Raw genomic sequence first — 15,476 nt, 5'->3', positions numbered from 1 at the left:
CCACCCCAGTGGTAAGTTATAATTAAGAAACACAACTGCAAATGTACCTAACTTACATGGTATAGAATGTTAACAATCCATGTTAGCCAACTCAGTATTAAAAAACACCATTTTTCTTATCTACCTTTATGTAAAGCCTTAGGGTTTGTCTACACAAAAGTGTTCAATCCTGTTTTAACTTAAATTTATAATAATTGCCAATTAATTCAAGTAAATAAATACAACACTAACTGATAGTCTGGACACTCACAACTGCTTATGTCCTGGAACAAACACTTATTCAGACTAACTTTTCTTTATCTTACCGTTGAGAAAACCAGTGTGATGGAAACAGGAGCAACATATGAAATGTATAAGGAAAAGTATACAACACTATTTTTTAAGAGTGAAAAGAAAAACCTTTAGTTAAAATATTTTACAATAAAATAATTATGATTATAAATCTCTTTAGTTAAATATGTACACATTACATAGTATTTTAAAAAAATTATGGAACTGGTTAAAATTTTCAAGCAAATCTAATGCACAAATCCATCACTGTCAGCTTAAAAGTGTAATGTCAGTTTAACATTCATAAATGGTACGTCAGTATAATGTCAAACTAATGGAACTGCTTTGTGCAAAACATAAGCAAAGTTATGGAAAAAAATTCCCCAAATCCTTTGGATCCCATGGTTCAATTGCTAAAAAAAGGTAAGACACGCACACACACACATTTTGATTGTATACAGAGGTTAGAATGACCAGCACTAATATAACCCCCATATCTACAAAATAATTAATTCCTTGGATTGATTTAGTTTTTTAAACTACAAAGTCTAAGTCTTAGCAAATTGTGCTTTTAGGCAGCCACATGGCCAATAAGGTAGATGTTGTCATAAAGGTGCCCTACAAAATCTTCACTGATGTTCTGAGCTGCACGTCTTGTATTTCGGATGAATTCTCTCTTTGACATTTTGTTCTTCACATGAGGACTGGTAAGATCAATGGAAAGCAGAATCAAAGAGTAGCATAGTACGTACACTGCATCTAAAGAAAAGAAAATGTTTTGAAGTTACTGTTTTTAGAAGCCTAAGTGTGTCCCTGCCCAAGCATATGGTCTCCTGTTGTAAATATGCACATAATTAACTTTATTGACTAAAATGAATCTATTCCTGTTAAGTAGCAGTAATGATAGTAAAATCATTTCAAATTAATGTACTATTTTATATTGCATCCAGAGTGTTCAGAGGGCTTTATGGACAGGAATACAGACACACTTTCATTTCAAAGAGGCCAATTCATTCTGATTTCTATGAGATGATTAGGAGGTATAAGTTAAACATACATGTTTTCATGACTTAAGCCTACAGAATCTATAAAATTAAGCCACAGAGGAGGAAGGCAAAAGGTGCAGTAGAATAATTCATTTTTAAAAAAAAAAAATCACTTAATAGTGTACAAAAGGAGAATCAGAATCTTCAGATATTTTTAAAGATATGTCGGAGATGTCTGTATGCTGAATATGCTCATGTCCAACACCCATTCAGTACTGTGCTTTAAAAAAAATGTTGTTACAGCCATGAACAGCGTGTGCCACCGGCAGCTGGGGGGAGGGGGGAACGGCTGCACTGGCGGCAGCGGGAAGCAAGGAGCTCCTGCAGATGCAGCCAGCACTATCAGCAGGGGGCGGGGAGGATGGCAAGCACGGGTTGGTGACCACCCGCAGGTGCTGTTGGCAGCGCTGGTACCGGCCAAGGGCAATCAGGGACACTGCTGGCAGCATCTTTTTGCAGGGAATGCACCGCCACGCGTAGGAGGTGCACGTGCACCTGTGTGTACCCCCTAGGCATTGCCCCTGGTTACAGCTTTATTTAAACCCACTAAAAAAAGTGGCAGTTTCCAAGTATACACAGAAATATAAATTCGGATTCACTATATAAAAGTTCTCTCTGCTTACCAGGGCTAAGGCCAAGCTCTCTCATCAAATCAGGGTTACAAGCACAGAATCTGTGTGAGAACTTTGTTATGAGAGTCTCAAGGTATTCACCACGCTCCTCAGGGGCATGAATGTGCCTGAAAAACTCTCTCAGTGCATTTGGCAAGAACTGATTTCTGAAGTTGTGCAGTGTCACAAGGTCATCTAAAACATCTCGCCTGGTTGGCAAAGGAAAAAAAGAGAGAGAGAGATGTTTTAACAGTTTACATATGAAAATATAGAATTCATAATTTAGAGTGAAAATTGATTTCAGACTTTATATTTTTTCATGAGAAGTAAAGAAAATCCAAAAACACAAGAACAGTTTCTCAGACATCTACTACATAGTGCACAGTCTAGTGCAGAAAAACCACAATAAAGCAGTATTCTAAATTTGTACTTGCACAGGTGCAAGCACACACAGTGGTAGTACATGACAGGAAATTAAGACTGCAATACTACCTGAACAAAGCTGAAACCAGAATAAAGGAGCAAATATACAGTACAAGACATTTTAAAGTAGCTACTTACAGACATTCAATTTCTCCTGGGAGAGTTGTTTTTTTCCCCAGGAAAAACCATAAGTGTATATAGATGGTCATGATATTTCTTCCAGGGCAAAAATGGCTGCTCTGGGATAAAATCTTTCAGGAGACCAAACATCCGTACAGGCATCCATTCAAGAGAAGCCGCAGAATAGTCCTCTGGAATCCCAGAGAGCATTGCTCCTTGCCTACTCCCTGACCTCCTTCCCTTGCACAGGTGCAGGGAGAAAGTATGTAAATCCCAGCCAAACAGGGCTCAGAACATGTCCCCTGAATGCTTCGCATCCACCCCATGCGTAGATTGCAGTACTTATTGTTCTAAGGCCTCCTGGCAGGCCAGCGTCAGCGCTGCAGGCTTTCTGTTATACAGCTTGTATTATGTGCTATGTAACAGTAGTGCTCAAACTTTTGTCTCTTTGAGCCAGGTGAGTGGTGCAAGGCCAGTCCATGGGCTGGATCAAGCTGTACACGTCAGGATTAGGCCCTGGGGTCCAGTACCACCTGCTCTCTGCTTCAGGAGTGATCCTTGCCTGGCATCACTCCCCTCCACTCCCATGCACTGGGATTGAGCCCTGAGGGCCTGGCAAACACTTCCCCCAGGACTGGTCTCCAGGGGCTTGGCAATACCCAATACCAGGATTTGGTCTGGGGCCTCCCCACCAGGATTGGGCCCTGGGGTCCAGTGCTGCCCCTGCCGGGCGCTGCTCACTGGGATTGAGTGTCCAATCCAGCATGCAGGGCCTGGGGCTCCCCATGGGTCCACAAGTTTGGTGGTGAGGGTGAGGTTCCACCACTCTTCTGCAGACAAATTTACAGACTGGTGGGGCGCCCCACAGGCCACATCTGGCCCACAGGCAGGGGTTGAATGGCTCTGCTGTATAACATCATTATGTTATGTTAAATGCTACATATATATTTTTCCTATTCCTTATGGTTGAAATTTATGTTTTCTCTACAAAGAGTGAGTAGTAGATTTTAAGGAGGACTTCTACCCATATAGAGTGTAGAAATCACAGATGTGAAAAGAATAAGCCACAAACTGGAATTCTGGAGGCTTTATCTCTAAAATTCCCACTTGCGTGGTTTCAGACACTGAATCAACACAGCTGTGGATCCCTTGCTCCTCCTGTCTCATTTCCAGATTTCCCTTGTACATCAAAATGTTTTGGCTGGTACGGATTCTTTTGGTGTTCAGTGTGTGTGTGTGTGTGTGTGTGTACATGAATGCGGAACTCCCATAAGCATGGATTCCCATGGGATTTAAATATTGCAAAAGGCATTTGTATCAGCTCCGTATATCCTGAATGAATTTCACTCTATTCTGAAAGCCTGATTTTTAACATGTTTAATTAGTTGTATCTGTAACTAGACACTACCTGCATATACATGTTCAAATGATCTAGGAGAGTTCTCCCAGGTTTATTCTTATTGCTTAGCTCAAATGTCTGTACAGGGCTTTCTGGGTAAGTTTTTCTACCAGGAGAATAAACCTGGGAGAATTCTCCTAGATCATTTGCCTTCAGGGTTCAATCCCAGTGCATGGGGGTGGGAGGGAGTGGTGCCAGGCCCCAGGGCTCACTCCCTGAGCAGAGAGCAGGTCATGCTGGACCCCAGGGCCTGATTCTGGCATGTATAGCTTGATCCAGCCCATGGACTGGCCCCATATCACTCACCTGGCTCACAGAGTCAAAAGTTTGAACACTACTGTTATACAGCATTGTAAACTTCAATACAATTTATGCTCAGATCAGAAAAAGTAGAAATAAGTTGTGTGCTATCTGACTCTCACTATATTAAAAATGCTATATTTAGCTAGTGTTATACGTGTGTGTGTGTGTGGGGGGGGGGGTGCCTGCACGCGCACACATACACACACATATTATAACAGAGTAAGTTTTCTGCTTTAAGAATAACATCTTAATAAAAAAAATCATTATATTAAGGCAAGTTAAATAGTGATTATTAAAGTGTTACAGATGAAAAATGAATACAGATTTTTTTCTTCGTGATGGATTCAAAGTACCTTCCATCAAGATAGATTCTCAGTTTCTTCCAATTTAGTGTCCTTGTACAGAAGATAAACTTGGCTATTTCCTTTGATGAGTCATCCAGTATACCTTTGGACATAAAGTAGTTGACTCCCTGAGATAAAAGACATTTTTATATAAGTTTGGTCTTTACACGTCTTTTATTGCCAATACTTTATTTAGTAATATTAGAACATGATCCTAATAATTAGGATTTTAGTATAATGACCCCATCCTTTAAACTGCATTTCAACATGCAAAATACAATCTAAAACTATTATACAAGTCAAATGCAAAGAAACAATGCAGTGTTATGGTTGAGATTTTACATGTTCTCACAGTAGGAAATTTAAAATTATGGATCCTGTAACAAGTATAATTTGGTTCTATTTTCTCTTACAGTATAAACATATTTTTACTACATACAAATATGCACTGTAGTTAAGATTATTATAAGACTGATAATTTTAAATTTCACAACTTTGATGCATGTGAAAATCTTGGCCATATTGTGTTTTAGCTTTTAAATTTCTTTTTCATCAAAGCACTGATTTCAGCGTTCTCACATGTAAATAGCATCACAATCAAATAAACACACTAGATGCATGTGTTTAAATGTATAATGACTTGGATTAATGCAGGTGTGTTTATTTTAAAGTGTACATCCAGTGCAGATAGGTGTAGACATGTAATCAAATAGAACTCTGACTTATTTTATAAAATAATTTAAAAAGTGATAGAATGAACATATATCATATGTTATTTATACTGCCATTTTTAAAAAACTTTGCCAAGCACACATTTCTCAGTGAGGAGTATGTACAAATCAGATTTAAAATTGAACTAAAAAATAACATTTAAGATATTTTTGGATGCATCTTGTGTATTCAGGTATCTCAAAGCATGAAACCATTTCCCTCATGGTCAAATCAAATGCAGCTTAATTGATATTTTTAATATAACCTTTTAACAAAAAAAAAGAAAAAGAAATCTCAAATGTAAATGTGGGGGAATTTTTAAGCATTGAAAACAGGGGCTTATATTCAAGTGGCAATCCTATACCACCACTACAGGAACCTATAATGTTGAAATACGCTAAATATATTACCTTATCTGTGTTTTACATACTAGATGCATTTGTCTGCATCTGCTTTTTATAAAAATGTACTATTGCAATAAAGTCAACAAAGATAATCCTTAAAATCTTTTCTGCATTATAAATCTTCTGATGTCAAGGATTTTACAATAGTTTGCAAGCCTCTGGAGTTCCTATTAAGGCTATTAAGACATGGGGGACAATCTGTCACTCTATACATAAACAAACTTCCTGTTGATGCCAATTTGGCATAAATAGAGAGTGAGCTTTTAACCTGGAGAGTTATTTTACAAAAAGTGAGACGCACAGTTTAGTAAGACAGAAGAGACAATTCACATCAAGCAAACAGGAAATTAGACTATATGCCTTCAGAAAATAATGAACAATTTAAGCCTAAAACACATGTAAAAGGCTAGAAAACACACATACACCACAAACAATGTGCTACCTAGTCTTTTAATAAAGCTTAATCATTATATTTGTTTGTATATATGAAGAAAGTATTACCCAAAGCAACAAAGTCCCCTTGGTTAAAAACAAAATAAATATTTTAAGAGAAAACAATACTCTTTGTAAGGAAATCTGGATCCAGATAATTTTAGGCTCTAGACTATAATACACAACTTGTTTCTAAAAAGCTGAATAAGCAAAAAAAGATCTTTCTGGGCACATGTGCTATTAATGCGCCTAAATAAACTCTGGCACAGTTCGTTCTGGAGTTTATTGCTCCTGGGTGCAGCATTTTTACACATATGCCCAGGACCGCAGCATGTTGAGCTGGGGCAGCACAGCTCTGGGGTGGCAGGGGGCCCAGAGAGTCAGCCTGCCACCCCGGAGCTGCTCCGTCCCAGCTCAATGTGCTGCTTGGGGCACAAGGGTGCTACAGTGCAGGGTTAGCTGGCAGGCAGCCCCTGCGCTGTAGCACCCTCATACCCCAGTCAGCCTGGTCACCATCTACATGTATACTGCGACAAAGTAAAGGACTCTGCAATAGGACAGTACTTGTGTTGGGCAGTACTATCCTACAGCAGAGTTAATTAGCTTCTGGTGCCCTAATAACATTGCACGCATAGACGGCGATGCTTTACAGCAGAGCTAATTAAGCAACTGCAGTAAAGCACACATGTAGGTGCCTCGTCCTTGTAGTAAGTAATTAGGTAGCAGCAGCTAAGGAACTGAGCCTACTCATTGTTCTCCTCCCTGTGGATCTCTGCAGATTTTACTTTTGGTTTTGGTACCTCAAGTACTTGACAGTTGCTCAACTATGACACAAAGCAAAGAAACAACTATACTATCTTGCTGGACTGTGTGTTTAAATCTCTCTCCTTAACTTGGCATGTCATTTCAGCAAAGCACTTATGTTCATGTTCAAGTTACAAATGTGTTTAAACTGCTCTGAACTGGGGCCTTGAGGAAGAGGACATAACAGTATTCTATTTTTAAACTGTCTTTCTAGCATTTATTCCTCAGAAAAAAGCACTAGAAGGACCTATTGGAAGCCTCCATATTTCCTTCTCAAACTTGGATATGTAATTAGCAGTATGAAAATGTCACTCTCTACAGGAGAAACCATTGGACATATTCTTCTTCACCTGGGAGATGCTACAAATCATTTCTTTCTGACATAAGGCTCTTTAAAATCACATCTTCTTGTAGGGTCCTTATCACACAAGCTAGTAGCTCCTCTTTTGGCTTATGTATCTTCTGTAACAGACCCTTTATTTTTTAATCTCCCTCTAACTATGTGGTCTCCTTGCTCACTTCGTTCCTTTACACATGCCCAAAGTATAACTCAATTGCCACTGCAACTAGTTTACAGCAGAACTTTAATACTTATTTCTGCTCCCAAAACAAACAAAAACAAAAAAACCCATCAGTAGTTGTTGTTACCGTCTCTTCCTAGAGCCAATACAGTCTGATACACTCTTTGATATTTCATAAGACGACACCCTTCTGGATGTATTGTCGTCTGTGTAGGAATCTTTTTTTTTTTAAACAGGTTATCTGAAATTGTCTGATATTTACTTGCCAATTTTTTTAATATCAGCATTCACTTCATTTTATATTACTGCAGTATTTATGCATTTGTTTTCTTTTCTATCCAAAATATTTTCAATATACTAATTAATATTTTATGCTAGCTTTTTTTTTTAAATTAATGTTTTATCTATGGCCTTGAGGATGCGGCTTCCATCACAGATGTACAAAGGAAAAAGACCAAATTCTTTGCTATCTTTAATGTTCACAGAAATAATGGCTTTTCCTAAATTTATTTTAAGTTTCATATATTCAACATGCCATTACTAGAATTCTTCAGATTCTACTGGCATAGTGCAAGTTACACAGAAATGGATTAAGAGCAGTAAATATGGTTTGGATCCAAGAAAAATGCCTGGCAAGAGAGAGCACATTTTACATTTCTGAGATTGGTTGGGGTTCCCTGAAGTTACTAAAGCTGACAAAGACTGGTTTTGAGGAAGAAAAGATCAGATTAAACAAATTTTATCAGAGGTAGCAGTCAGAGGTAAAGAGAAGCGGGCAACCAGAAGTACAAGTTTAATGTAACTTTTGTTTTTTATAGATAGTTTATATGACTGGTCTTTCAGCTCTGTTCTTTCAGCCTTCATAGTATAGTAAATGTAGTATGGTAGGTTTCTGGTATCATCTATTACAGATAATTAAGGTTGCATTAAAAAACACACACAGCTTTCTGAAACTAGTCAAATTTTATCTGAAATTTTCCGTGTTCAGACTTGCAGATTTGTTTTACAGTTTGAACAGAATTGTTAAGATAATTCAGAAATATGGGACAGTGAAACATTTTTCCCAGCTTATGTTAAAAAAAAAATATAAGGGCTCACAGAAAACTGGCTGCAACTTAAATTATGTAAATAATTGTAAAATACAAAAAACCTGATTTAAGAAATCAGTAGATAGCATGTTCAGTGATATCTGCTAAGATTTTTAGTTGATCTTAATTTACTTTTCCCTATGACACAGGTCTGGACAGTTCCTCTTACATATCAACAGAAGACTGAGGTAAAGCTGGTCCTGTTGCTGTTCTCAACATGCTGACTTCAAAATATAGTCTTTAAAATATTATCTCAAAAACAATTTATATTATTTGTAATGAATTATTTTTAACTTAATGTTGTAAGTTAGAAACTTTGCACAATTTTTAATTTCCTAGATTCAAAGATATTTTTGGCTTGGAAACTCTAGAACGTAGAGTTCCCAAGAGGATGAACCAATCTTGCCAATTTTGCTTTTTAAGATAATGAAAAAAAAATCTGCTATGTGTATATGATATTCCGTTTTCAAATTTCATTAACTTAAGGTAAACAAATCCATTTCCCTCGCACCTCTTTTAGAGATGTACTAAACAAGTCAAACTTTTGTTATTCTTGCCATGAACTATTAAATTAACCTTGCACAAAGATTTTAATAGAAACATATGGAAAAGGGTGTATCCCCCTACACACACATGCATAATTAAAACAGATTGAACATCTTTGCTCCAACTTCTAAAATAATCACCTTAAAATTAGGAAACCAAACCATAGAAAAATTATTCCTGCCTGCCCTCCCTCATCCAAAAAAAGTGCAAAGAAAGTTGACAAGAAATTAGAGCAACTGAAAAAAGGGGGAAGGAATAAAAAGTAAACTGAATATTAATAAATACTGTGCACCACCTGTACTCACTGTAACTTAGAAAGTTATTGCATTATTTGCCATAGACAAAATCCCTGGGTCTACTGAAATGTGAGATTTTTGACAATCAATTTAGTGGAGCCAGGAATTAAATGCAAATATTAACAACCCAAAAATCTATTAGGACTATTATCACTAGCCATAAAATATAAATTGGGCCTTCTTTTATTACAAGTCTTCTCCCACTCCCATTTTAAGTGTACAACAAAGCCTGATATAATAAGTTTGGTAATACATCTTATACTGAGTCAGAAAGAGTATATAAAACTATGAAATACAAATCATGATCACTGCCAAATTCATATAGTAGTAAGTCTGCATGATATGAAATGAATATTGCATGGAAAACAATTCACACATACTATACACAATTTAGAATAATATATGGCAGAGAGATGTAGGGAGATTACCAGGAATTTTAAGAGCAGGAGAATGATTTTGTATAAGGATTTAATATTTAAAAAGTTCTTAGTTACAAAGGTGCTGCCAATGGAATAAAAAATAAAAATAAGTAAAACAAAGTCTTGCACATGCATAGGGAGGCTTTCACATTATGTGTAAATGTGGCTAGGCACATTCTTTCAGTAGAATGTGGTCACTTGCCATGGATTATGCAAGCTCATGCACACAATCAATACAGTATATTACAGCAGACTTCACAACGCCATGCACACAACAATGGCGAACCAGAGAATCCTACCACAAAGTGTGCAGATGGCTCTCCCCCACCCCGTGAGCCACTGCTAGCTCTGGAACTGTTGTTGTGGAGCCTGGTTACCCATTTTCATGATATGGGCGGAGTCCTTTGGAGAATCTTGCTCCTGTGGCTGTAGGTATTCTTATTTTTATAATATTTTAATCAAGTCTGTTATCAAATGTAAAGCAGAGTTGGGCAGGAAATTTGTAGACACATAATTTGTAATAGTAGAATGTTATATATCATATCATATATCATATTCTAGTCACAGTGTCCTTATAGTAATAATTCTTCCAATAATCACAGTTGTAAAGAAGAAAAAACAATCGTATTTGTAAAATTCAGGAATGCTCTGGAACTCAGCCCCCGAATGCTTCCTGCCAGGCTAAGGTGCTCCACAGGGAGAGAGAAATAGAAGCCTTAGGAGATACCATGAGATCCCAAGCTGCCAGTGAGCCTGAAGCACAATGTTTGCATTTCCCTTGATATATAGACCACAATGAATCCCAAACTATCAAATGTATTGTAATACATAAATTAAAATATTTAATATTTACAATTGCTTTTAAAAAAATGAAAATTAACACTATTATTTTACATTTTTATTCCAGAGAATCACCAAAATGCTTTAAACTATACAGAGATTACTTTACATAGACACTGGAAAATAACAGCACAATGTAATTTAGGACAGGAAGTGTAGATTACTAGATCCATTTAAAACTGCAAGGTGAAGTGGAGATCGGTATGCCGAGGTAACACTTATATCACCTCAGTAGTAAGTCTCATTTAAAAACCTTCATCTCTGACAGCATATTTGCTAAGAATATGTTGGAAAGCAATACTAACTGTTGTTAGCTTCAACTGAAAGGTATCAATAAGTTCAATTAGCAGTGAAGGTGCTGAAGGCCTTGTAGGATTGTGCCCTTTTTCTGTACTGTATCAGAGAAGCTGCCAAGTATTACATTTTTTGATCTATGAAAAGAGCATAGATTTAAGCAGTCAAAGAAAAAAAATGTGTGACAAGGCAAATGAAATTCATAAAATTTAAATGGAATCATTTTGTTTTGGAGGCTCATACGACTGCTTTATCATTTTCTGCAGCACTTGCAAATATAGATTTTCTGTATCCTGTTGAAACAGTAAGCCATTTAGTCTTAAACAGAAAATTGGGAGAGGGAATATGCACTCTCTTTCTACTCTGGATATATTCCATATCCCTGCTGTGTTGGTTATGTAAGTATACTTAGGAAGTGAACATTCAATTTTGTTCAGTCTTGTTTACCATTTTTTCTTCAGCAATATGATGAATGAAGCGTGATTTTATACAAAAGAGAGTATTTTCAAAGTCATGATGGATTTTGAACTGCACATCTAGGCTAAAACCTGGTATAACTAAAACAAAGTTTACTTCTTAAGCAGTGAAGAAACCGGGCTGGGAGAAAGCAGTTGCAGGAGAGTTGACCAATTACATTTTTAGTTAATTACTATTAAATAAATAACAACCTTTTATTTCTGAGACGATATTTTTTGTATAATAAATAGTCTATTGCACATAAGCCATGTAACTGAATTGGTATACATTTTCTAAATAAAAAAATATCAAATATTCAGAGAAGTCAAATAAACTACTATTTCAGAAAATGTATTTGTTTAGCTGTTTCCTTCTAGTAGTGTGATTTGGTGCTTCTGGCTACAAAGTATACTTACATATTATTTGAAAACATGTTAGTTAGAGGTAGCTGAGGGAAGTTAATATAGGCATTATTTCAACATTTTCACCTAGAAATTAAAGATGTGTCCTGTATTTGAAGGCTTGTAAAACAGGTTTGGATACAATCTAGAATCAACTGGTATTCCAGACTGTGGGCAACTGTATTTACCTTTTGAACTAAATCATGCTCCACTGAAATCACTGGGAGTTTCACCAGTGGCTTCAATGGGAGAAGGCTTAAGACCATATCCCACAGTGGATTTTATTATATTTATTTATATATGACTTTTTTTTTAATTCCCCACTTTTAATACACTAGGATCCCCCTAATGATACTATGAGGTCATGACTTTCTGATATCTATAGGTCAGATTGCTATGCCAGGTGCTTATGCGTCAAGCCGTGTCAATGATGTATACAGGTACTATAAGCAGAAAAGATCAGAACTGTTCCATACTCTAGTATTCAGAAATCACACAACAAATCAAAATACACATTAAAAGTTGACTTTTAATGGTGCTACAATCTCAACTTTCTCCATATACAACAGTTTTAAAAGATTACAGCAGCTATTACTAGTGTTAGAGATATTCCACTTACCTCATGAGGGTTGGCATTAAAGGTGAGACTGCCTTCATCTAGCTGCATATACAATTTTCTAAAAGAAAATCCTAGAGGTGGATTCTTATTGTATATAGAACAGTGACCCCAAGTGGATTTGCACAACCTACAAGAATAGGAATAGTCTAGTATGAAAATACTTTGTTGTATATTGTTTCTTACGCACAGCAAAATGCACAAAAAGATCATTATCAAGTTTACCAAGTACTCAAAAGTTATAATACATCAGAATAAGCTTTATTCTCATGCACATGCCTAATAATAATGTTTTTATTATATGATTACTGTTTTATATAGTATTTTAATACATTATTTTGGGTGTGATTTACGAAATGTCAACCCCCTCCCCATGCTCCCCAAACCCAAATTCCAACATATGGCATCATACTGACAACCACATGGTTCATCAGCAAAGTTGTACCTTTAAATCTACAACAGAGACCTCTGACACTTGAGCTAATGGAGTAAGTGATAGCAGCAGTACTTGTACTCTACATAGACTACATAGTAAGATAAAGAAAGGAGACAATCTGCCAGTGGGTTTTACAGTCATTTGATTACAGCAGTGGAACAGATGCTGGAATTTTGCATTCTCTTGAAGTTTCTGCAGGGGAACGTGCTTTAAGGGACCTGATTCCTTTTCCTCTTCCTCTTCCCGCCCCAGCCCGCCCCCCTTTGAAACTTTTAGCCTCATACCCTCCAACTTGTCCTCATCCCAGACCTGTTTCTTTTATAATCCTGTTTCTATGTCCCAGTCCAGAATTTCCTTGTCAGGCTAGTTCTACTCCCATTCACCCACTTAATTCAATTTCAGTCCTGACTTCTACTTCCCTCTCCATTTTTCTTCTTGTCCTAGTTCCCTTATCCAGTGCCCTCCCCCAGCCCCCTAGTTCCCTTTCTCTTCTACTAGCCTCCAGTCCCAGTCATTACTCTCTCTCTCTCCAAGCTTTCTTGTTCCATTTTCTCCTGCCACCAGGATTGGGATTCTGTCCCCTCTGAAAATAAATTGGGCAGATTCTTCTACAGAGTTGTTGGCCCAACAGGTATATTTTACTAGTGTCCAGCAGAGACTTGCCTCAGTTCAGGTGGCAATACCCAGACTCAAAATAGCCTATAACAGGCCAGGGTTAAAGTTGTAGGGAATACTATGCACCAGCCTAGACTGGTGTATACTCAATGTAGACTGAATCTTTGGGGAATGCAGATGCTTAAAACAGGGGTATTCAACCTTTTTTTGAGCAGTGTATCTCTGGCGGTCAGTTGAGGCATGCCCGGGGGGTGGGGGGTAGGGGAAGCTAGTTGCAGAGTTGTAGCAGTGGCCGCACACAGAGTGGCGGTGCAGGGTGGTCAATGGCAGTGGTAGCCACCACGTGCAAGCTTCTCCCCCTGCGTCTGGCCTGCCGGGTGGTGCCTGTTCGACCTGCAGAAGGGCGCTGCTGCCCTTTCCTCGCCACAGCCCTGTTCCTGTGAAGTGGAGGTGCAGGGTGGCAGCATCATTTTCCCTGTTTTTCTGCGCGAAACAGAAAACCCGGAGCCCCACTTATAAGTGTAGGGGGCTGACCTATCACCAAAAAATATGGTAGTACTGTACAGAGCAGGTGACTTTGCAAGGCACCTTGAAGGGCTACAATGGATGACTGCTGAGGGGACCAACCTCCTTTGCAATCATAATGATGGAGGCTTGCAGATCAGAAGGCCTGAGAGGGCCTGAGAGTGTCAAGTTGAGGCTTCCCTGGCTCTACTGCAGAAAACAAGGAGTTAGGAAACCTTAGGTCACTTGCTCTAGAGCATGCCATGTGGCAGTTCACCATAGGAGCCACAAAGCCAGGGAACAAGGTGAGATGGCAGAATACCTTGGAAAGTTGAGTAAGTTCCATACACTTCAGAAGAACGCACATTTAAGATCTGAAAACCATTTGTTTTTTTTTTCAGTGGATTGTGCATTTATTATTTGGAAAAAGACTAAGTCTTGAACATTTCTAGCACTAAACTAAAAAGAGTCTGAGGTTAAATTAAAACCCTCCCAAAAAAATCAACTGTTTAATTCTTCCAAAACACAAATTAGCTGAATGTACTTTGCTCACATGTTTAGGAGAGGTCAAATCTGAGTGACATCTCCGCATAAAAATGTTGTAAACACAGCCAATCAGTTTCTCTTTTCTTACATCCTTCAAAAAGTTAGGAGAATGTGGATTTTTCACTGGGGCTGTTTTGGATCCTCAGTTTTGGGGATTATGTGTAAACTTTGAATATAGGACTGTTGTTCTAATCTGGCATTTCAATAAAGAGTCTACCTTTTTTAAAAAACATGTAAATAGATACCATTCAGGGCATTTACTTGAATAGTAGATCAAGTTTTTTCCGCTAACCAGCACGGGGAAAAAAGCCACTTATATTTGCATACAAGGAAACCTCACTAAATATACTGTGGTGCGTTCTACATGTGCATTAATGCACCTTTTCTAATGTGTATTAAATTTAGTACCTTCAATGTGAGGTACTAAATTAATGCGCATTAGGCTACACTAATGTGCAGTAGCACAGTTGCTCTTTTTTAGTGACATTTAATGCACAGACGACTTTTACTACACATTAGCGTAATGTCACGGTTTTTACGTGACACTTCAATGTGCAGTAAAATAGTCTACTGTGCATTAAAGCTTATGTGTAGACGTGCCCACTCTATCATTAAACTATTGCCAAAAGCAGCATGTGCTCAGGAATAAAAACCAACTATGAAGTTGATTAAATGTAGCCAGTCCTGAGCATGACTATAAATAACATGGCTCATACTAGGCAAAGATACTGATGGGAACTTTTTTTATTGTTATAAAAGTATCAAAAACATATAAATTCGTTTCCATCAGCTTACGTTACAAGAATCTGCATCAACTAAGAAGAAAACAAAATAACGTATCAAAACTTAAAATGTGATTCTGTCAGCTTCCAAATCTTCAACAAATAAGACCAACAAAAAACACAAAATATTTATACATTCTCCAACCATTCCCTCCTTCTCAAAATTCCCATTAATCCAGGGGCCTGGACACTTTTTTTTTCTAAATATTGCACTGCTCCCCATCACTCTCCAAGCTCATCTATTAATGC

At 37.6% G+C, this 15,476-nt stretch overlaps 1 protein-coding gene across 6 annotated transcripts in view; it reads right to left on the bottom strand.

Annotated features, from left to right (window-relative positions):
* Nucleotides 1-368: 368 nt before the first annotated feature.
* FBXO8 (F-box protein 8) overlaps nucleotides 369-15,476 on the bottom strand; it is a 34,664-nt gene continuing 19,556 nt past the window's right edge. For 4 of the 6 annotated variants that reach the window (XM_006022224.3, XM_025202420.1, XM_006022226.3 and 1 more), the window contains 4 exons: nucleotides 12,348-12,474; nucleotides 4,526-4,644; nucleotides 1,940-2,136; nucleotides 369-1,029 (listed from right to left, as the gene is read on the bottom strand). In XM_006022224.3, coding sequence (XP_006022286.1) covers nucleotides 842-1,029; nucleotides 1,940-2,136; nucleotides 4,526-4,644; nucleotides 12,348-12,474 — 631 coding nt within the window. In that variant the 3' untranslated portion in view covers nucleotides 369-841. The remainder of the gene's footprint in view (nucleotides 1,030-1,939; nucleotides 2,137-4,525; nucleotides 4,645-12,347; nucleotides 12,475-15,476) is intronic. The other 2 variants (XM_025202419.1, XM_006022223.3) reach the window with 1 other exon arrangement.

The sequence above is a fragment of the Alligator sinensis genome, unplaced genomic scaffold (assembly GCF_000455745.1).
Source record: "Alligator sinensis unplaced genomic scaffold, ASM45574v1 scaffold211_1, whole genome shotgun sequence".
Lineage (NCBI taxonomy): Eukaryota > Metazoa > Chordata > Crocodylia > Alligatoridae > Alligator > Alligator sinensis.
Note: the sequence above shows the minus strand (reverse complement) of the source record. Positions and strands in the feature narration are given on the sequence as shown.